General features: G+C 47.5%; 2 protein-coding genes across 10 annotated transcripts; one reads left to right on the forward strand and one right to left on the reverse strand.

Moving 5' to 3' along the window:
• The first annotated feature begins 563 nt into the window (after positions 1-563).
• Positions 564-17,623, forward strand: Fam219b (family with sequence similarity 219 member B). 8 transcript variants are annotated; one of them, XR_013438693.1, is made up of 6 exons: positions 935-1,250; positions 1,446-1,533; positions 2,247-2,324; positions 2,760-2,808; positions 4,727-4,967; positions 13,673-17,623. XR_013438693.1 is itself a non-coding variant. In XM_078049276.1 (5 exons), exons 1-5 carry the CDS (start codon positions 1,037-1,039, stop codon positions 4,780-4,782), a joined length of 639 nt encoding a protein of 212 aa, XP_077905402.1. In that variant the 5' UTR covers positions 564-1,036; the 3' UTR covers positions 4,783-6,218. The 8 variants fall into 8 exon arrangements, 7 of the variants coding, with proteins under 7 accessions (XP_077905402.1, XP_077905403.1, XP_077905406.1 ...); XM_078049276.1 differs by lacking the exon at positions 13,673-17,623 and having other exon boundaries at positions 564-1,250; positions 2,760-2,962; positions 4,727-6,218; XM_078049277.1 differs by lacking the exon at positions 13,673-17,623 and having other exon boundaries at positions 564-1,250; positions 2,760-2,962; positions 4,730-6,218.
• Mpi (mannose phosphate isomerase) lies at positions 9,270-18,670 on the reverse strand. 2 transcript variants are annotated; one of them, XM_005316806.5, is made up of 8 exons: positions 18,451-18,670; positions 17,847-17,974; positions 15,895-16,095; positions 15,058-15,199; positions 13,645-13,827; positions 11,800-11,973; positions 10,219-10,427; positions 9,270-9,971 (listed from the first exon to the last, which is right to left on the reverse strand). In XM_005316806.5, the coding sequence occupies exons 1-8, from the start codon at positions 18,464-18,466 to the stop codon at positions 9,753-9,755; spliced, it is 1,272 nt and encodes a 423-aa protein (XP_005316863.2). In that variant the 5' UTR covers positions 18,467-18,670; the 3' UTR covers positions 9,270-9,752. The 2 variants fall into 2 exon arrangements, with proteins under 2 accessions (XP_005316863.2, XP_040129849.2); XM_040273915.2 differs by having other exon boundaries at positions 18,460-18,661.
• Between the last annotated feature and the right edge of the window lie 1,938 nt (positions 18,671-20,608).

Raw genomic sequence — 20,608 nt, forward strand, 5'->3', positions numbered from 1 at the left:
CAAAAACTCCAGCCCGAAATTCTTTCTTCTTATCCTACTGAAGACAGTTCTTGGGGTTCAGAGTCTGCATACCATGAACTACCCTGTGAAGGCCAATATATTAGCCATGGAACAGTCTCATGAGATTTGGCAGTTCTATAAGGATCTGGAATTTACTTCCAGCCAGCCAGGAGCATATCCCTTGGGGGTTGGAGAAGTCAAGAGCCTTGACACTGCTCTCTATCCTGCCACACAGAGACTCAAAGAGTACACTTTCACTCTCCTTTCTTGTGCCTATTTTGTTTTTGTCACTGTAGAACAGATAGTGACGTGGTTCGACTTTGTATTTTTTGGTGCTGGGAATCAAATCTAGGGCCTTGCCCATATAAGGTAAGCACTCTACCACTGAACGACACCTTCAACTCCAAAGTTTCATTGTAAAACGCGGAAACTGAGGCCTAGAAAGGGTCAGCCAGTCCAAGGTGTCAGGCACCACGTGGCGTGGCATAAGAAGGTGGGGTTGGCTTCGGATTAAGCAACCCAGGCATTGCAGCCAGTTTGTGCCACCTCTGAGGCCTAATCTCTTTTCTGCGATTACCTCCCTACTGTCTATGGATCTTTTCTCTCCAGCCCAAGCTCCCTGAGGACGGGCTCGGGTTGTGGCGAGAAGACCGCAAAGAAGATGCTGCTAGAGCTTAGAGAGTGGGTCGGTGGAAGGGCATAAACCCTTAACGCCCAGCCGGTGCACACCCCAAGGCTCTGGGCAAATGTCAGTGTTTGATTTCGACTAGAAACAACTGACAGCCTCGACCTCGCCAGGCCCAGACGGACTTAAGTTCTGTAGCTGTGTACCAGAAGAGCAAGACCGAAACTGCCCATCTCCGGGCAGAGCAGGACCTTGTGCCAACCCCCAGCAACTAGGCCGGAAAGTCCGCGGGGAGCGGCCCGCGCCTGCGCGCCGCCATCTTGCTAAAGAAGCGCCCGCCTGGGCCTAGGGACTGCTTGGTAGCGGTGGGGCGGGGCGGGGCTGCGACACCCAGCTGGGCGGAGCCAGGCCATGGCGACCGCAGAGCCCGGCGGGCCGGCGATGAGGGCTGCCACCCCCGGAGCCCGGCCTGGCGGGGCCTCAGGGCACGCGGCAGGAGCTGTCGGACCGCCCTCCGGGAGGAGCGCCAGCGGAGCCCTCCGGCTGGGGGAGCGAACCCCTGCTACAGTGGAGAAGCGTGGACCGTACATGGTGACGCGCGCGCCGTCCATTCAGGCCAAGCTGCGTAAGTGTGGTCCGAGGTTTTATGCTGCTGTGTAACTGGGGCGGGTCCTGGGGCCCAGTGGTCTCGCACCCAGTGAAGGGTTCGATGCACTCCGCTTCCGTCCCCAAAAATCCGTTCGGAGAGCGGACTCCAAGGGTTCAGGGGACAAGGGCAGACTGGGGGAAACTCGGCTGACTAGGGCCCTTTGACTTCCAGAGAAGCACCGGGACCTGGCCAAGGCTGTTCTGCGGAGAAAAGGCATGCTGGGTTCCTTGCCGAACCGCCCCGACTCTTCAGGGAAAAGGTCTCAGCGGGCTCCACCTCCTCTCTGCCGACAATTTCCAAAGTCGTTATTCCTCAGCCTGGGAGACGGGGTGCTCACGTTTAGGGCTGACCCAGTGATTCCCTGACGGCAGCCTGTCAGGTTCACTATACCTAGGGGTACTTTTTCATTGAGCCAACATCCCCAGCCTTTTTTTTTTTTTTTTTTGGTACCAGGGATTGAACTCAGGGACACTCAACCACTGAGCCACTCCCAAGCCCTATTTTGTATTTTATTTAGAGACAGGGTCTCCCTGAGTTGCTTAGGGTCTCACTTTTCACTGAGGCTGGCCTTGAACTTGCGATGCTACTGCCTCAGCAGGAGTGGGCTGGTATTACAGGCATGATCCACTGCTACCCATTTCAATGCCTTTTAGTGCTGTGAGCTGAAACTTGCAGAAGTGAAGGAATTTGCCCAAGAACTTCTGGTTAAATAAGGTAGCTAGGGGGGTGCTTTTGCTGGTTCATAAAAGGCAAGGTATACTTTCCCCAGGAACATGGGTTGGGGAGTGGAATGGGGCAGTACATTTTCTGAGGAGCTATAAGCCAAATAGCTTGGAGCTATAGGCAGTGGTGACCATGTGACCAGTTAGAAGGCAGTCTGGAGTAGTGCAGTCAGTTTTTTCGTAATCGAGCCTTTCCCTGTGAAATGCCTGTTTTCATCTATGCTTGATTTCTCCTCCCCACTTCCCTTAGGTCAGTGAAGTTTAACAAGGGCTATACTGCTCTTAGCCAGAGTCCAGATGAAAACCTGGTGTCCCTTGATTCTGACAGGTGAGTGTTATCCCTTGGGGAATGACCTGGATAGCATTGCAGATAGCTTGGTGCCTTTGCTTGTTTCCTGTCTCCTCTGAGGCCCTCCATGCACATTCCAGGCTCTTTTCTGAGTGCTATCCTTTCCCAGGATGGCTTGGTTAGAAGATTCACAGGTAATCATCCTGCTCTAGGTTTGGAACTCCAATGTTTCCAGGGAATCATCCTGACCTAATGTATTATATCTGCACTGTTAGTGAGATTGACCTTATTCCTGCTGGAGCCAATTGAGGAAGCCATTTGCACTCACTGCAAATTCTGGGCTTGAGTTCTATGGTGTGGTCTTTGCTTCACAAATCCCTCAGACCCGCCCCTCCCTTTGCATGTTCTCCACCTCGCCATGTGCAGCTGTGCTCCACAGCCTCGCCTGAACTGACTGTCTCCCTCTTCTCCTAGTGATGGGGAGCTGGAATCCAGATACTCTTCCGGGTATTCCTCTGCAGAGGCAAGTCCAGAGCGCCTTTCTGTGCAGGGCCAGGCTACAGGCAGCATCACCACCACTACCAAATGCTTGTTTGGTGCCTGCTGTGTGCACAGCACTGTACCAGACTTCCGGTCTGTTCTCCGATCTTCCACTCTGCCCTCTTCCCCCAGCAGAGGTATAGGCGTCTTAGGAGATCTGTTGAAAATCCAGGAGACGGTATATCCTCAGGGTTGGAAATTACCTCAAAAATTTTCTAGTCTAGACCACAACTTAAAGGAATCCTTTTGATAGATCCTATTTAAGAGTTTACTAGCCTCTGATTGCTTGTATGCTTCTTGTAATTGCATACTTAGGACCTTCAAGAAGCATTGCTTCCTACCCACCCCCAACACATACATAACTCCTTCTTCAGTAATATTTAGTAAAGTCTCCCTGCACTACCCCCACCACCAGTACTGGGGTTTAAACCCAGGGGTGCTCTACTACTGAGCTATATCCCCAATCCATTTTACTTTTTTGAGACGGTCTCACTAAGTTGCTAAAGTTGGCCTTGAACTGAGCCTCCTGAGTAATCATAGGCATGCACCATTGTGCCTGGCAAGAAGTCTTCCTTCTTAATCTGAAATGTTTCATGTAACCTGGACCCATTTATTGGTCCAATACCTGCCTTCCAGCAGCAACTGTAATCTCCCTTTTGACTGTCCTATTTGAGGTCAGCCTTCAACACTCCCCTGCTCATCTTCCACCAGTTTTTATTCTTCCAGGCCAAAAAAAAACTTCAGTTCCTTCAGTTGTTCTAGACTGAGATACTCCTGGCTGGCTTTGTGGACATATTTCTGTCCTAGATAGAAATCCAAGAACATAAAATTCTTGGCTAGCCGCAGTGGCATGCACCTATAGTTGCAGCTACTCAGGAAGCAGAGGCAGGATTGCTTGAGGGCAGGAGTCCAAGGTTAACCTGGGGAACACAGACCTTTTTTTTTTTCTTTGCAGTACTTGAGATTGAACCCAGGGATGCTTTACCACTGAGCTACATCCCCAGTTCTTTTTATTTTTTGAGACAGGGTTTCATTAAGTTGCTTAGACTGACCTTGAACTTACAATTTTCCTGCTTCAGCCACCTGAGTTACTGGTATTAAAAGTTTATGCCACCTTGCCCAGCTAAGACCCTGCAAGGAAGAAAGAAAAAGGTCCAACATGTAGCTAACTCCCTTTAAAGGAGGTAAAATTCTGGGTCTATAACTGCAGATCACCAATATTTCTTCCTTATTTTCCTGGAATTTTTGGTTAACCTTTTATGTTTCTGGGAAAGAGAAAAGGAGTTTGCATGTTGTATCCTCCTTGAGTATCTAAGAGTGTTAAAACTAAGTAAATAGCCAAGAACCAGAGGAAATCTTATACTTTTTCCAGCCTTATTTATTTCCTGTCTGTTCAGTGGAACTGGTGAAACCAGGCTGGCTGGTTCTACTTTGCAGGGACCCAGCTTGGCTGGCAGGGAAGGATAACAGGTCTAATAGGCAGTACAAACAAAGCCGCTCCCTGCCTGCTTCCACAGTAACCCAGGACTCTAAGCCTGTTGTTCTGTTATCATTGTCCTATATTCTTTAGCCTTGACAGGGACATCTGGGTTTTCAGTGGGAAAGATAAGAACAATGACTTCAAACATAATCTAGAATTTAGTGTTAGTACCAGGTGCCTAAGGATTCTTTAGTAAGAGCAGCTCCTGAGGGTCAATGAAGACTGGACATTACTAGCTAAGGCTCCTAGGTGCCCCTCATTGCTGAGAAGGCACAACAGGAAAAGGTGATACTTCCTCCTATAGTCAGGAGGGCTGTGTGGGGTTGGCCTGGGGGTGGAGCATGGACAGGAAGCACTGATATGGGAATGTGAGGCTGCCTTTTGGGCAGCTGGCTTATAATCCCCTCCTCTCTCCTCTTAGCAGGTAAACCAGGATGTGAGCCGGCAGCTGCTACAGGATGGGTATCACCTGGATGAGATTCCAGATGATGAGGATTTGGACCTCATTCCCCCTAAGCCTATGGCCTCCTCCACATGCTCTTGCTGCTGGTGCTGTCTTGGGGATTCTTCCTGTACCCTCCAGTAGCCATAATTCTCCAAGGTGGACCCTGCTCACCACGAGGCCTACAGAACCCTGTTGGCCCTTCATAGCTCAGAGTGCGGTGAGAACTGCTGTCAGTTCACAATCATTGGAGGCACTGACTCTCTGGGAAGGTCCATAACCTGCAGGAGAGCCCTCACCTGGTGCTTCTCAGGCCAGAGCCCCACCTCCAATCTGGGTGATGAGGGGATGGATAGAATTCTGCAGTTTTCCTCTGTTGTTGGAGCAGTTTAGAGAAACTACTTTTAATAAGGGCAGAAACAGGATTTTCGACTAACAGGTGGCTAAGAAAACCAATTGCAGAGATCTTTATTGGTATTTGTCATGGTGCTGTATGGAAGAGGAAAAGAGCTTTTGAGTTCAGGTTGTGCTGTAGATGTGTGGAGGCAGGAGACACCACTTTACAGCCTGTAGCGAGGAATTTCAAATTTTTAACCAGTACAAAGAATTCCGTGTTTTCCTCCTCTTCCCAACTCTAAGGTGGATTAAGGAAGCACTGATGTGGGAATGTGAGGCTGCCTTTTGGGCAGCAATTATTTCTGTTCCATATCCTGGCTTATAATCCTCTCCTCTGTTCTCTTGTCTTACCAAGACAGCAAAGTAAATCCCTTTCGTCCTCTTCATATTACATCTGTCCGGCTGTGGCAGTAAATATAACAGGTTGCTTAATGACACATCAGGATCATGGCTTTCAGAACACTGTACCAGTTCAGTGTCTGTGTAAGTTTAGTAACTCATTCAGCCAGGACAGTGTACCAGTTCAGTGTCTGTGTAAGTTTAGTAACTCATTCAGCCCTTCCCTAGAGAAAAACTGGTCCATCATGTACATATTCATTCATTTATATTTCCTTGGTCTGAGCTAGCTTCTCCACCCAGTCTTTGAGCTGGAAGATTGGCTTGGAAGTACTGGCACTGGCTCTAGAAGCCTGAAGTTTTCATGATTACCAGCAGAGGGAGCTGCAAAGGCAGAGTGCCTTCCTATTTGTTGCTTTTTAAAGTTGTGGGAAGTGGTAGAGTGAGTGTTCTGCTGGTGCTGCTTTGTGGTCTTTGGCCTAGACTGCAGCTCTCAGAATTGGGAGGAGAGACCAAAGCTAGAAACCAGGTCTCTGCCTGAAATCAGCCCACCATTACACAGAGCCTCCCCTGTAGTACAGTCCATTGTGGAGCCAGATTCCTCTGCCCCAGCCTCACAGTGGATGCTCAGGATTCGACTTTATGGACTGGGGGTGTAGGAGCATTTACATAGCATGTGTGAATCCCTGGATTCAACCCCTAGCTCTGCCAAAAATAAAAGACTGGGCTTTAAGGCAAACCACAGTGTGAACCTAGCCTCTCTTGGCCCCGGCCTGAACATAGCAGAAATAGGCATAATTCCCCCTGTTGCCCCCACTGGATAATTTCTTGTTATACGTAGCCTCTTATTGGAATTTAGTTTTTCACTGCTCCTCATCCATTTTTTTTTTCCACCTCACCCAGGACCATGGTGAGGTGGGATGGGCAGGGTTCTCAGCTCAAGGGGCATAGGATTAGGATATGGGTCCCATGCAAAAGTGTCCAAGTTCTTGCTTTACATAATGTCCTGTGACCACTACAGGACATGGTATGGTATCCCTACCACAAGAGGTGACTAGGAGACTGAGAAGTTAGATATAAAATATACCTTAGCATTTGTTGGACAACTATCCTCAAGGTCATCCTAATAGAGCTTGATTGTTTTTCTCAAACTGGAAGGTTGACAGGAGCTTACAGTATTCAGAGGCTGTGATTAATTTACTCTGCTAACTCGCAGCATTCTAGAAGGGAGATAGATCGGAGACCAGAGGTATATCACCTTGGGGTCTGGGGACAGAGGAGGCAGATGGTTTTTCTGTTCTGGAATGAGACTCTGCAACTTTACCAAGGTGCCCAACATTCAGAGCAAGGAACATCAGCATCTCCATTCTGAACCTCTTACCCCACCAGTTAGTTTCTAGGCCTTCAGGTGTCTATGGAGGGGAAGAGCAGATGTGGACGGTATAGATTTGGTGATAGTGGTGGGGACTTAGTGAGGGCAGAAGGTAGCTGTGGAAGCCAGGTATGGATCCATATTTCTGTGGGAGGCTTGGTTAGGACAGATTTATTACCTGGGCATTTGGCAGCTGCTGGGAGGTGGCAGGACCCCCAAATCACACCCTCTGGGTAAATTGTTGCTGTAATCAACACTGGGGCACTTGGCTGCAATTCTCCCTGGAAGGGATGTTCCGCAGTTGGGCAACTCTGTAGGAATTACGTGTGGAGAAAGCTGCAGGAATATGGAGCAGGAGACAACTTGTATTAAGGTGGGACAGAAATGGTGAGTTTGGGGTCAAGGGCCACAGACCAAAATACCACCAGTAAAGGCTCTAAGTTGCTCAGAGCCAAATAGCCTTAATTCAGAGTGCTGGATGTTATTATGCAGGTGACAGTCCCCTATGGAGAGGGGTGCATCTAGGCTTCCCTCACAGACAGGAATGGTTCCATCTGGTATTTACACAGTGCTCTACAGACCTCTTGGCTTGTACTTATACACCCTTGTACGTTTAATAAGAATAAATGCAGTCATGCTAGTTGAGCTGTGTCTGTTGTGGCAACAGGATTTTAAAGAAAGGCCTGGAATGCTAAAAGGAAGAAATAGCTAATAGCCCAGGAAGCACCCTCCCCCTTTTCTGCTGTTCCCCATGGGCATCATTTTCAGGCCTGTTTCACTGGAGATCATGAGTGGAATGGGCCCTTGCAGGTCACTATTTAGAATGGGTTCCCTTTAGCAGACCCTTTCTTTCCTGCTTATCTTTAATTATCAGCTGAAGAAACTTTAGAGGAAAAATTTTTTTTTTTTTTGGTGGTACTATGGACTGAACCCAGGGCTACTCTGCCATTGACCTAATCCTCAACCCTTTTTTTTTTTTTTTAAGACAAGATCTCACTAAGTTGCCCAGACTGGCCTCAAACTTTTTTTTTTTTAGTTATAGTTGGACACAATACCTTTATTTATTTATTTTTATGTGGTGCTGAGTATCGAACTCAGGGCCTTACATGCGCTAGTGAGTGCTCTACTGCTGAGTCATAACCCTAGTCCCTGGGCTCAAAGTTTTGATCTTCCAATCTTCCTCCTGCCTCAGCTTCATAAGCTACTGGGATCACAGGCAGATACCACCATATCCTGTCCCAAAATATTTTTGAAGGTAGTTTTCTGAAATGCCATTTTAATAGGGGGTATAGTATAGAAGCCCAGAAACTTTCTTCTGTATGAGTCTAAGCCTTTGCCCCACAGGAAGGAGCAGCAGTGGCATGAGTCTTTGCATAGTCTGGAGCAAAAGGATTTAAGGCTGCAGGTTAGAAACCGCAGCAGCAACACCAATAGGCAAGCAGCCTCTTGCAGAGGTGTGTTTCACCCCTGGAGATGAGCACAAGGAGAGCAGATGCCCTCCTTAGTACTTCCTGCCAGCTTAAGAGAGGTAGCTGAGTTCCTCACAATGGAAACTGGATCATTCTGTCACTGAATCCCTGTAATCTATAATGACAATATGTTTAGATAATAAGTTGACAATTTTTTCTCATAGTTTCAGCTTGGGTTAGTGGTATGGTATAGCTCCATGATAGAACATACAGAAGGTCCTGGGTTTGCTCCTTAGCACCACCAGTTAAAAAAAAAAATGGGGGTTGGGGATGTAGCTCTGTGGTAGACTGCTTGCCTAGCCTGCATGAAGTCCTGGGTTCAATCCTCAGTGACAGAGCCAGTGCTGCAAAAAATGAATAAATTCAGCTTTGCAGACCACATAGTCTGGTGCAACTACATGACTTCATCATTGCAGCCTAAAAGCAGCTAAAATGTATGTAAATTAGTAGGTATGACCAGAACTGGTCTACCAGCCCTAGTTTGCAGACTCTTGATTAAGGTAAATTGAAAAATAGGAGTGTTGCACTGGTTGAGGTGGCACAAATCTGTAATCCCAGTGGCTTGGGAGGCTGAGGCAGAAGGACTGCCCATTCAAAGCCAGCTTCAGCAACTCAGTGAGACTCCTTCTCTAAATAAAATACTTAACAAAGGACTAGAGATGTGACTCAGTGGTTAAATGTTCCTAGGTTCAATCATTGGTACTAAAAAAAGGGAGTGTTGCACTAGTATATTCTTATACTCATCTTCTCTTTCTGGAGAGCTCAAGGAATGCCTGCAAACTGTGCATCCAAGGCTGAAAGTGGCTTCTTCTCTCCCACTACTTGCTATAAAAAGATTCTGGGATCCAGCCTGCCCACTTTATAAGTAGGAATAAAGCAAAAATTGGACAACATTCAGGGAAGGGTGTTTCAGCCAACTTCAGGGACAGAAATGCCAAAGGTGGAAATGTTCTTTACAGGGTCAAAACAAGTGATCTTTAATTGCTTTGACAGAGCAAGAGAGCCTACCCTTTCCCAATCCTCTACAGCTGAAGAAATAAGTAGGTAGTCCCAAGGCAAGAACCTTGTTCTTAAAATATACCTTACCAATTGCTCTGATGGATGCTGAGGTAATGATAGGTCACAGATTTCACTAGACGGCCTCATACCGTGGGCTGAAGTACAGCTGTTGCCTCCTGAACTGGCAAGAGCCTGGCTCAGGTGTGGTGAGGAGTGGTAACAGAATACAAGAGAAGGATCAGGCCTTAGCCCTCCAATGGGCCTTTCATCCCAAGAGAAGATGGTTTAGCCTGGGGCATGCTCGGAAGTCACAACCCACAGGCTTATTTCCCCAGCTCTTCTAGGGTGCACACAGAGTGCAAAACAAGGAAAGGACTTGGAGTGGCCTGGAGCTAGAGTGACTGGCAGAAGAGAGCTAGCAAGGCAGTTGTCTCTACAGAAGACAGCAGGCCCGAAACATCAGCAAGTCCTTAGGCACAGTAAGCTTCAGTGAGACACTCTCATTGGCCCCAATGAAGAGCACCCCACCACGCTGCAGGGAGATTGCAGCCTGTGCTGTGGGAGTGCTGACTGTCACCGTTCCTTCCACCATCAGGAGGATGCTGGCAGAGTCCAGTGCCAAGACCTTGTATTCAGTGACAGAGCCAGGGACCTGGGCAAGAAGAAGCAGGATAATATAGCTTAGACTCTGCATCAATCAGGTCCCAGACTCAGGACAACTTCAAGGACAGTGAGGAACAGCACTGCTGCCACCTCCCCTAATATTCAAGCTCTTTATCAGCATGGAGGATGGGCCCTGTAACTGTCACTAGTAGGTGTGCTTGACAGAAGGGAAACCCAGCCCCAGGTATACTCCATATTGTAGTCCTTGCCAGTTCACCATCCCCTCTCCCACTTACCTCCATTTTCATAATGGTGAAGTCTGGCACAGGGGGGTCATAGATGAAGAGGTATGGGTCTTCCTGACTCTGTGTTGGGAGGAAGAGCCTGTCCTTGCTGGGGGTAGGGGTATAGCTGAGCATCTCACATAGAGTTGGCACATCGATGAACTTGGGTGTCAAGCCAGCACGCACTGTGTTGTCCGAACATGCCATACACTCCACGCAGTCTGGGGGCAGACAATTGTCATGTGCTAAGCTGAGGAATTATGCCTTGGAGAAGGCTCTCTAGGCCGGGCCTCCTAACCTGAAGTCTGTGAACCCCTTATAGAGTTAGGTAAAAATGTGTAAATACAATGCTGTTTTCTGGGAGAATGGAGTTAAGATACCAGACTCCAAAAATAGGTGACAGGTCAGGAGGAGTCATATTAACCCCTAGGGGAGCCCCAAACTCCTGACTAGTCGTACTTCTGTGACAGACTCCTAGGCAGGAGTGGATGCTGCCAACAGTCAAAAATCACCTGTGAGGGGCTGTAGCTATACCTCAGTGTTAGAGTGTTTGCCTCGCACGTGTGAGGCACTGGGTTCCATCCTCAGCACCACATAAAAGTAAATAAATAAATATATTGTGTCCATCTACAACTAAAAATATATATTAAAAACCAAAATCACCTTCTGAGGGGATGCATATCTTTTTTCTTGGGGGCAGGGGGAGGGTGGGGGTAACCAGAGATTGAACTCAGGGGCACTTAACCACGGAGCCACATCCCCCACCCTTTTTTGTATTTTATTTAGAGACGGTCTCACTTAGGGCTTCGCTAAGTTGCTGAGGCTGGCTTTGAACTTCCTCCTGCCTTAGCCTCCTGAGCTGCTGGGATTACAGGCATACACCACTGTACCCAGCCCTGATACATATATATTTTTTTAAACATTTTTTTAGGTATAGATGGACACAACACAATGCCTTTATTTTTATGTGGTACTGAGGATGGAACCCGGGTCCTGCCTGTGCTAGGCGAGCGCTCTACTGCTGAGCCACAATCCCAGCCCCCCTGATGCATATATTAATGTAAAAAAAAAAAATCCAGGTGGCTAGGTGCAGTAGCGCATGCCTGTAATCCCAGTAACTTGGGAGGCTCAGGCAGGAAAACTGCAGGTTCAAGGACAGCATGAGCAATTTAAGAAAACCCTGTCTCAAACAACAAAAAGGGCTGGGAATGTAGCTCAGTGGTGAAGCACTGAGATCAATCCCCAGTACAGTAAAAAATGGTAGACAGAATAGGCATGTAAAAGCTGGATGATGTGAGGGAGAGAAGAGCAGCCTTGTCCAATATAGCCTGGGTACCAACTTCAGTTCCCACACTCACTGACAGGACTTAACATCAGTCTTATTACCTTCCAGGTTGGCAGAAGATCATAAACAGTGTCTACTGCTAAGCTGACATTCTCCATACCTTACTGGCATTTTCCCTTTCTGCCCAGGAGCTCTCAGAGATTAGAGCTGGATGGACCTTAGAGAAAGTATCCATAGCCATCCTCTTTTTGTCCATATGGGAAAACAAGGTCTACCAGGGATGGCAGTTCTGCTGAAAAGGGGCTCACCTCCCTTCACGTAGGCATGAGGCACATTGGCCTCCAGAAACATGGCCTCTCCAGGCTTCAGGGTAAGCAGGTTCAGGAAGTAGATGGCAAAACAGCCAATGTCACCTGGATACTGCTGGTGCAGCTGTAGCAGGAGCTCTCCACAGATGTCCTCCATCTTGTTTCCAGCAGACACTGAGGGTCACAGAGTAGACCAATGCTTCAGTCCCACTTAGTATATTCTAGCCTTACTCAGGGCAAGGAGTCTTGGGGAAGAGTTCTTGCCCCATGAATGCAGAAGTTGTGCTTGGGCCTGTCCTAGTCATCGCCTGCTCTTTGGGGTCCAGCCTTCCTGATACTCCTGCCCACACAGATGCTCTCTCTCACACTGTCTGCCTGGCTTACATTGACCTCTAAAAGGGCTAAAGTGTGTTCCATTCAGGATAAGATCTCTCAATCTCGACACTACTGGTATTTTGGATCCCTTGTTAAAAATAGGGCTGTCCTGCTCATTCTGGATGCATCCTTAGCCTCTACCTACAAGACACCACCATCACCCCCAATCCAGGTTCTAACAACCAGAAAAGTTTCCACACAATTGCCAAAGTTCCCCTGGTTGAGAACAGTGATCTTGGAACTCATAATCTCGATTGGGAGATGGCTCAAAAGGGTTCCATGAAGGAGAACAAACTCTTAGGCTAGGACATTCTCTTTTTTAGTACTGAAAGCCCCATGTCTCAGAAAATCTCACTCCCAGACAAACTGGGATGGTTGTCTACCCAAGAGAACACAAGGTAAAATGTGCCACGGGCCAAAATGTGTCCTGGAGACTGACCAGGGAAAATGAGCTCAGTCTGGCTACAGCAGTGAGAGCAGGATTCTTGGAAGAGGCAGGCAAAGAAGTGAGGAGGGTATTTATAAATAAAGACAGAGTGTGTTAAGTGCCACAGTGAAGAAATCAGCTTGTCTGGGTTGGAGACAGTTCAGTCCTCATAGCCTGTTGAAGTTCAGAAACAGGTCCCTGGTCTGGAGAGAGCCCAGTTTTAAAGTATGCATGTGATGCATAGACTCACAGGTGCTAAGGCTATACCCAGATGTATGAACAGGGAGCTTTGAGAGTTTAGAGCAGGAGTAGTCTGTTGAGCTGTGAGAACAAGCAGAGAAAACACCCAAAACCACTCCCCACAAAAAGAAAAACAAAAACTGTATGCTTCGGTGAAACAAACAATGTGTGGTTCAAAGGAAGCACAGCAGGGGAAATGTGCAGAAACAAAGCCAGAAGAGAGCTCTGGGGCCACTAGAGACGGGATGGGGGCTACCACATCAGCTTATAGCGGAGAGGTTGTCTGCTTTATATTTCTCGATGCTTATATTGACTCTTCAGCCCAAAAGGTGATGACCATACCCATCAGCCATTTCCTGAACTCTCCTTAGCACAAAACAGGCACATAGGAGGTAGTTAAGAAAAAGCTAATGATTGCAAGCACTAAACATCAGTCCTTTAGAGAAAGAGATGATCCTCTTGTCCCCTTCCTGCTTTCTAGCTCCAAACACAAGTCTATCCATGGGAAGCAGTTGCAGGATTGGGGAGAATTTGAATGCCTGGGTAGAAGGCATCAGAAAAGTCTTCAAGTCTGCCTACAATTATCTAAAGAAAACAACCAGTCAGAAAGCAGCACTCCACCTATGGCCTTGTTCCACAAAGACTGGGAAAGAAATGGTAGTGGCCAACAGGTCTTCTAAGTTGAGTTCTTCAGTATTCCTCTTGGGCAAAGGGGTTGAGAACCCTGTCCCCACAGCCTTGTTTCTATGTCAAGGAGCCCAGGCAAGGGAATTGCACTCATCCAGGTCTATAACTATGCCCACCTTGCTGGGAGACCCGCTTCACCAACAGGTTGAGCTGCTCTACCACCACCTTCTTCTCACTCTTCATCAGCTGAGAGAAGCAGTTCCGCAAAGCAGAGGCCACAGCCTGGGCGTCGCTGCTCGTGCTCTGCCTCAGCTGTGTTGATGCAGCATCCCCAATCAGGAACTGGAACTCGGGCACCTCTGAAGGAATGCCAGGACCAAGACCCGTGTCAGGATGGTAAGATGGAACCTACAGGGCTGGGGCTGTGACTTAGTGGTAGAGCACTTCCCTAGCATGTGTGAAGCATTGGGTTCCATTCTCAGCACCACATATAAATAAATGAATAAAATAAAGGTTCATTAACATCTTAAAAAATATTTTTTTTCTTTGTTTTTTATTGTTGGTCGTTCAAAACATTACATAGTTCTTAATATATCATATTTCCCAGTTTGATTCAAGTGGGTTATGAACTCCCAATTTTACCCCGTATACAGCTTGCTATATCACATCAGTTACCCTTCCATTGATTTACATATTGCCATTCTAGTGACTGATGTATTCTGCTGTCTATCCTATTCTCTACTATACCCCCTCCCCTCCCCTCCCCTCCCCTTTTCTCTCTCTACCCTCACTTGTATTATCTTGTCTTCCCCCTCCTTTCCTCTTATATGTAATTTTGTATAACCCTGAGGATCACCTTCCATTTCCATGCGATTTCCCTTCTCACTCCCTTTCCCTCCCACCTCTCATCCGTTTAATGTTAATCTTCTCAAGCTCTTGTCCCTACCCTGTCCTTGGTTACTCCCCTTATATCAAAGGAGTCATTTGGCATTTGTTTTTTAAAGATTGGCTAGCTTCACTTAGCATAATCTGCTCTAATGCCATCCATTTCCCTCCAAATTCTATGATTTTGTCATTTTTTAATGCAGAGTAATACTCCATTGTGTATAAATGCCACGTTTAAAAATATATTTTTTAAATTTATTTTTTAGTTAAAGATAGACATAATATCTTGATTTATTTTTATGTGGTGCTGAGGATTGAGCCCAGTGCATCACGCGTGCGAGGCAAGCGCTCTACCACTGAGCTATAGCCCCAGCCCCCTAAAACCATATTAAAAAAAAAAAAAAGATGGAACACACAGAAGGACTGATAGGAGGCCTCCCTGTCCCATCCCTAACTAAGGAGCCAGGCACTAAGCAAAACCTGAAGTGCAAACCAATTACTTACCAACAGCCCTCTGCAACCACACTTGGGCCTGGTCTTATTAGTCTGACCCACTGGTTCCAAAAAGTGCTGCATGAGGCCAAGCAGCCCTTTAGTTCCTATGACATTGAGCCTCTGTTCTCTGTCACTGTTCCCCCTCTGGTCTGGGTTTCCCACACATCCCAGGCCCAATACTCAGGCCCTCAGCATTCTGTCCAACTTACTCTTCAGAAAGGTTAGAATCTCCTCAACTGGCCGGAAGCCACACAAGCCCTGGAAGGAAGTAAGAGCAATGGCCATCTCTGGCTTGTGGTTGGCATCAGGGTAGTGCTGTGGAGCCTGGAGGTGCAGCTTCTCTGCCAGTTCCTGGGGGTGGCCAGGGGAGGAGAATGGTCAGGGAGCAGCCATCACCTAGCAGGAACATTAGTCCCACCAGCCCCTGCTCTCTACCCTTCCCAGTTGCCAGATGGCAGTGGCTTCTTACCTCTGGCAATGAACCTGGTCAAGGCATGATGCAGAAACTTGGGGTTCAGCCAATCCAAGGCAGGGCGACAGACTAAATCTGGGGGAGAGCTGGGGCAGACTTTAAGAGCCCTCACCAGTGAATTAGGAAACCCAAACAAGCTCTGACCCTAATAGGCTGTAATTTGGGGTAAATCCCTCCCTTCTCTGGGTCTTACTTTGCCTATCTAAAACTGACAAATTTGGAGACAATTGCTTAGGCTGGGACTCAGAAGTCTGTACAGAAAACTCCATGATGGGGAAATGAGGCGACAGCTATGGTGTGTGCCCTACCCTGGAAGTTGAACTCTCCAGAAAGCCAGTTGGGAAGATGATGATAAGACCTGGGCATGAGCTTAGAGAAACTCCTCTGGCACAGGCTGGTCAGCTATCCACTTAAGATTTAGCTACTGGGTGTATCATCAGCATCTGGCCTCAAGAGCTAATTTGGGAGTGGACACACTGGATTTAGCTCTGGGCTGAAGCCTGGTGTGGGTGAGGTAACAGTAGCAGAAAAAGCCCTTCCCTACCCTGACTGCTACACCTACTCTGTCTGGTACCTTGTTAGGGTGTGCTTGGATAGAGAGGGCTGTTTCCACAGAAAGCACTTTGAAGAGGAAGGGCAGCTTGCCATCAAAAGTGTCCTTGACCTTTGAGCCTAGGCAGTCCTGGTTCTCAGCAATCCACTGGCCCAAGGTCTTTTGCGAGATGTGATTGTCAAGGATCTTGGCATCCCCCCGGGGGTGTGTTCCCATCCACAGCTGAAAAGACAGGAAACTTGAAAGAAGAGGAAGCAGAACCTTGCAACACCCGCTGGTCTGCCACATGTTATGCTGTGCTCCCCAAAGAGTGGCTTCCTTCTGGGACAGGTTCCAAGGTCAGGTACAAATGCTCATACCATCACAGTCACAAAGGGAGAGAGCAGACCCCAGAACAACCAGGAATCAGGAGACTCGGGCCTTAGTTTAGTCTGTCTCTAACCATCTATGTGGCCTTCTGCTATAAATTTCTATTTCCTTCCTCTAGTGTCAGTGTTCTTATCTGTCCAGAGGAGAATGACAACTGCACTGTCAAGGACACTGAAAAACCATGATTCTCAAATGGCTCTGTGAGGGGTTAATATTCATTTATTCCAGTCTCACTCAGAAGCAGGGACTAAAGCCTTCCTTGGTTGTGTCTTTTTCTCTTGGTTTTGTCTTTTTCTCTATTAAATAGGCAGAGAATAACAAAAAAAAAAAAAGGCCAAAGTAAAAATATATATATATATTAGCCAGGCATGGTGGTATACAATCATAATCCCAGCAACTTGGGAGGCTGAGGCAGGAGCATCACAAGTTTGAGGCCAGCCTCAGCAACTGAGTGAGACCCTGTCTCAAAACAATAAAAGGGCTGGGGGTGTAGCTCAGTGGTAAAGTTTTGGTACTTGGCTTCAATCCCCAATACCAGAAAATAAATAAATAACTTGTTGTTTATGAGGGCTAAATAAAAATTCAGCAAGCACTGCTAATTGTGGTGGTGCAAACCCATAGTAATCTTTGTGACTCCAGAGCTGAGGCAGGAGGATCACAAGTTCAAGACCAGCCTAGGCAACTTAGTGAGACCCTGTCTCAAAATAAAAATAAAAAAGGCTGAGGTTGGGGCTGGGGTTGTGGCTCAGTAGTTAAAGTACTTGCCTAGCAAGTGTGAGGCACTGGGTTCGATCCTCAGCCCCACATAAAAATAAATAAATAAAATAAAGATATTGTGTCCATCTACAACTAAAAAAATATTTTAAAAGGGGGGGGGCTGAGGATATAGCTCCACGGTAAAGCACCCCTGGATTCAATTCCCAGTACCAAAAGAAAAAAAGTTTTCAGTAAGTACTAAATTGGAGAAAGGAGCGTACAAGAATTCCTAGACTTTTTGTTATGGTTGGATGTGAGGTGTCACCTGAAAGCTCACGGTATGAGTCAATGCAAGAAGGTTCATAGGAGAAATAACTAGGTTTTAAGAGTTTTAACTCAATCAGTGAAATAATCCTGATAGGGATTAACAGAGTGGTAATTGCAGGGGTAGGGTGTGGCTAGAGGAGGTGGGAATTGGGACGAGGATTTGGGGTATATATTTGTATCTGGCAAGGAGATATGACCCCTCTCTGTTGACTGATCACCAATGTGAGCTGCTTCCCTCCACCATATTCTTCTGCCATGAAGTCCTGCCTCATCTTGAGCCCCAAGGAATTGAGTCTGCTGTCTATGGATTGAAACCTCTGAAACTGTGAATCCCCAAATAAACCTTTCCTCCTCTGCAGTTGTTCTGTTTGGGTCATTTAGTCACAGCAGCGAAAAAGCTGACTAAAACAATTTTATAATAACATTTCTTTTGGTGCCAACATCTGGTCCACTGACCTACACTGATCTGAAGAACCAAGAGGGCCTCCTCATTCTTGCTACCTCACTCCTCCTGGCAGATCTACATGACTTGCTTCAGGCCCTTTAGTGTCACTTGAGGTAAGGTACAGCCTGTGTCTCACCTCCGCATATGGTTTGTCTTCTGCGATTTGGGCCAGTGGGTCACTGCTGGCCAGCAGTCGTGCCACTTCACTGCTGGAGCCCATCTTCCCCCAGGCATAATGCTGCACCACACAGGAAAGTGGGAACACTGGAGGCACAGACAAGAGGGTCAGTGTCCACTCCACTCCTCAGACCTGGCTCTACTGTCCTGAAAGCCAGGCATGAGCCGGGAGACTATAACAAGGGATGGAGTCAAACAAGGGCCTTCTGGTTGTTGGGAGAGACTACACTCTTCTGCAAGCCTCGATGTTCCCTTCTGTAAGATGGATATTGTCTGCTGTGGGGCTGAAACGTACGTCCAGGTGACCTTAAGGGAGCAGGAAGTACCTAGCTCACAGCATATGGTCTCAAGTGCCCCAAGCTCCGCTGAAGAGTGGGAGGGCCTCCTCTCCTCGAGGATTGCAAACCCCATCCAGATGCTACCTCCCCTGCCTAGCGCCCACCCATCGCCCACCCATCTTTTCCCGGAGCCCGAGAGGTGGGTTCGACCTGGCGGGTCATGCCGGGATTAGTCCCCAGGGCGCCACTAACACCACGCTCATTGACACCAAGCCTAACGCTCACCTCGCTGACCTGCCATCTCCGCCGCCCGCGACCGGTTCTCCAGCACGTTAGCCCTTCCCGGCAGCCCTCACGGCCCGCACGCAGAGCTCCATGGGAAGTGTAGTTTCCGGCACTGCTCCCCGCACCGCCCGCGCTGAGGCCCTTTACCACCTCAGGGCTTCAGGAGCTCGCTAGTTCCCAGGCTTCCGCGGGCGGTCCAGAGTCTCGGCATTCTTTCCTTGGCCCGCCTGTATTTATTGAGAATTTGCTAAAAGTACCACAGAATGTTTTGAGGACTGTCAGAGTACTAGACGACACTACTCTTTGTAGAGCTTCCATTCTGAGAAGGGAGGACCGACAAGCGAGTATAATACGGAAATCATATAGTAGGTTGAGAGACTGTTCAGGTCACAGAAAGAGAGCGGATGGGAGCAGAAAGTACTGTGGAATTTAGAAGTCCGGGTGCTATGGGGCACGCCTGTAATCCCAGCAGCCCGGGAGGCTGAGACAGGAGGATTGCAACTTCAAAACCAGCCTCAGCAACTTAGTGAGGCCTTGAGACCCTGTCTCAAAATGAAAAATAAGCTGGGCTGGAGATGTTGCTCAGTGGTAAAGCACTTCTGGGTTCACTCCCTGAGAATCCAAATAAATTAAGAAATAGGCCGGTAAGCCTCATCGGGAAGGTGAGATTTGAGCTCAGACTTGGAGGTGAGAAGACAAAAGGGTTAGAGGCAGAGAAAACGCTAGAACAAAAGCACCTAGAGTGGGAACCTGGGAATGTGCCTGTCCTGATCAGGAGTAAAGAGCAAAGGGGTGCAGAGTGAGCTGAACAGGGGAAGTGAGGAGACTGGGAAGGCCATGGGCAGAGCTTCACAGGCTATGGTGAGGACTTCAGGTTTTACACAGTTTCTCAGGGATGAGAGGGTAATTGCTGTGATATAAGTAGGGACTAACTAATAAGGGTGAAGGCAAATGCTACATGCACACCCTTAACCTCTTTGAGCTTTGGATAAATAACACTGGTATGTTGGAAGGTCTGATGAGGTGACGTAGTCAGGGCTTTGTGCTCCCCTGGCCTTTTCTGTTCTCAGTGCCCCTTTTCCAGGCTGCTACTCACAAGCTGCTCACACAGAAGTCGGGAGTCACCAAGAGATCTGTATGGGGGAGGTTGGGGCTGAGCCTTGGTTGAAGTATGATTTTGCTATATCCTGTGGAGAAAGACTCTGCCATCCTAACCTCCTTAGTCAGCAGCCTAGAAGGAGGACAGTCAGGCGCAAAGCAGTCAAAGCTCTAGGAAGCTAGAGGGAGAGGTTAGAGTCCTGACTCTACCCACCTCCTCCAAAACACTGATTCCTACTGTGTCCAAGAGAAAGAGGGAATGCAATTTTCTCTGTGATGTTCAACTCATGAGTGGACATCACCCTCCCCTGGAGGCCTCTGGCTCAGATAATCCAGTCTGCATTTCAAAGAAACTCTTTCTCATATGCTAAGGAATAACACCATGGAAACCATAAGAATCATGGTTTTGTTTTTGTTTTTGTATCAAACCCAGGACCTTACACACAGTAGGTAAGCATTTACCACTAAGCTACATCCCCAGCCCAAGCACAAGAATCATGGAAATAGCTCACACAGAGCAATACCTCCTACTTTGGAATACTCCTCCTTCACTTTATCTCCATCCTCTCAGCAATACCAAGTTTCTGGGATAAGAGTGAGGGATTTGTTTAAACAGAGGGATTTTTTGTTGGTTGGTTGGTTTTGTCTTGCTACCGGGGATTGAACACAGGGTAGCTTAGCCACATCCCCAGCCCCACCCCACGCTTTTTTAAAAAGAGTTCTTTTAATATAGAAACAATATTTTTATTTATTTATTTATTTATTTATTTATTTATTTGTGGTGCTAATCTCACATGTGCAAGGCAAGCACTTTGCCACTGAGCTATAACCCCAGCCCTTTTTTAATTTTTATTTTTAATTTTTTTTTTTTTTTTTTTTTTTTTTTTAGAGACAGGGTCTAACTAAGTTGCTTAGGGCCTTGCTAAATTGATGAGGCTGGTTTTGAATTCATGATCCACCTGCCTAAGCCTTCTGAGCTGCTGGGATACAGGCATACGCCCCCATGCCTGGCAGCACAGAGATTCTCAAAACATTCCCGTTACCACCACCGAAGAAACCA

The sequence above is a fragment of the Ictidomys tridecemlineatus genome, chromosome 5 (genome assembly GCF_052094955.1).
Source record: "Ictidomys tridecemlineatus isolate mIctTri1 chromosome 5, mIctTri1.hap1, whole genome shotgun sequence".
Classification (NCBI taxonomy): Eukaryota; Metazoa; Chordata; class Mammalia; order Rodentia; family Sciuridae; genus Ictidomys; species Ictidomys tridecemlineatus.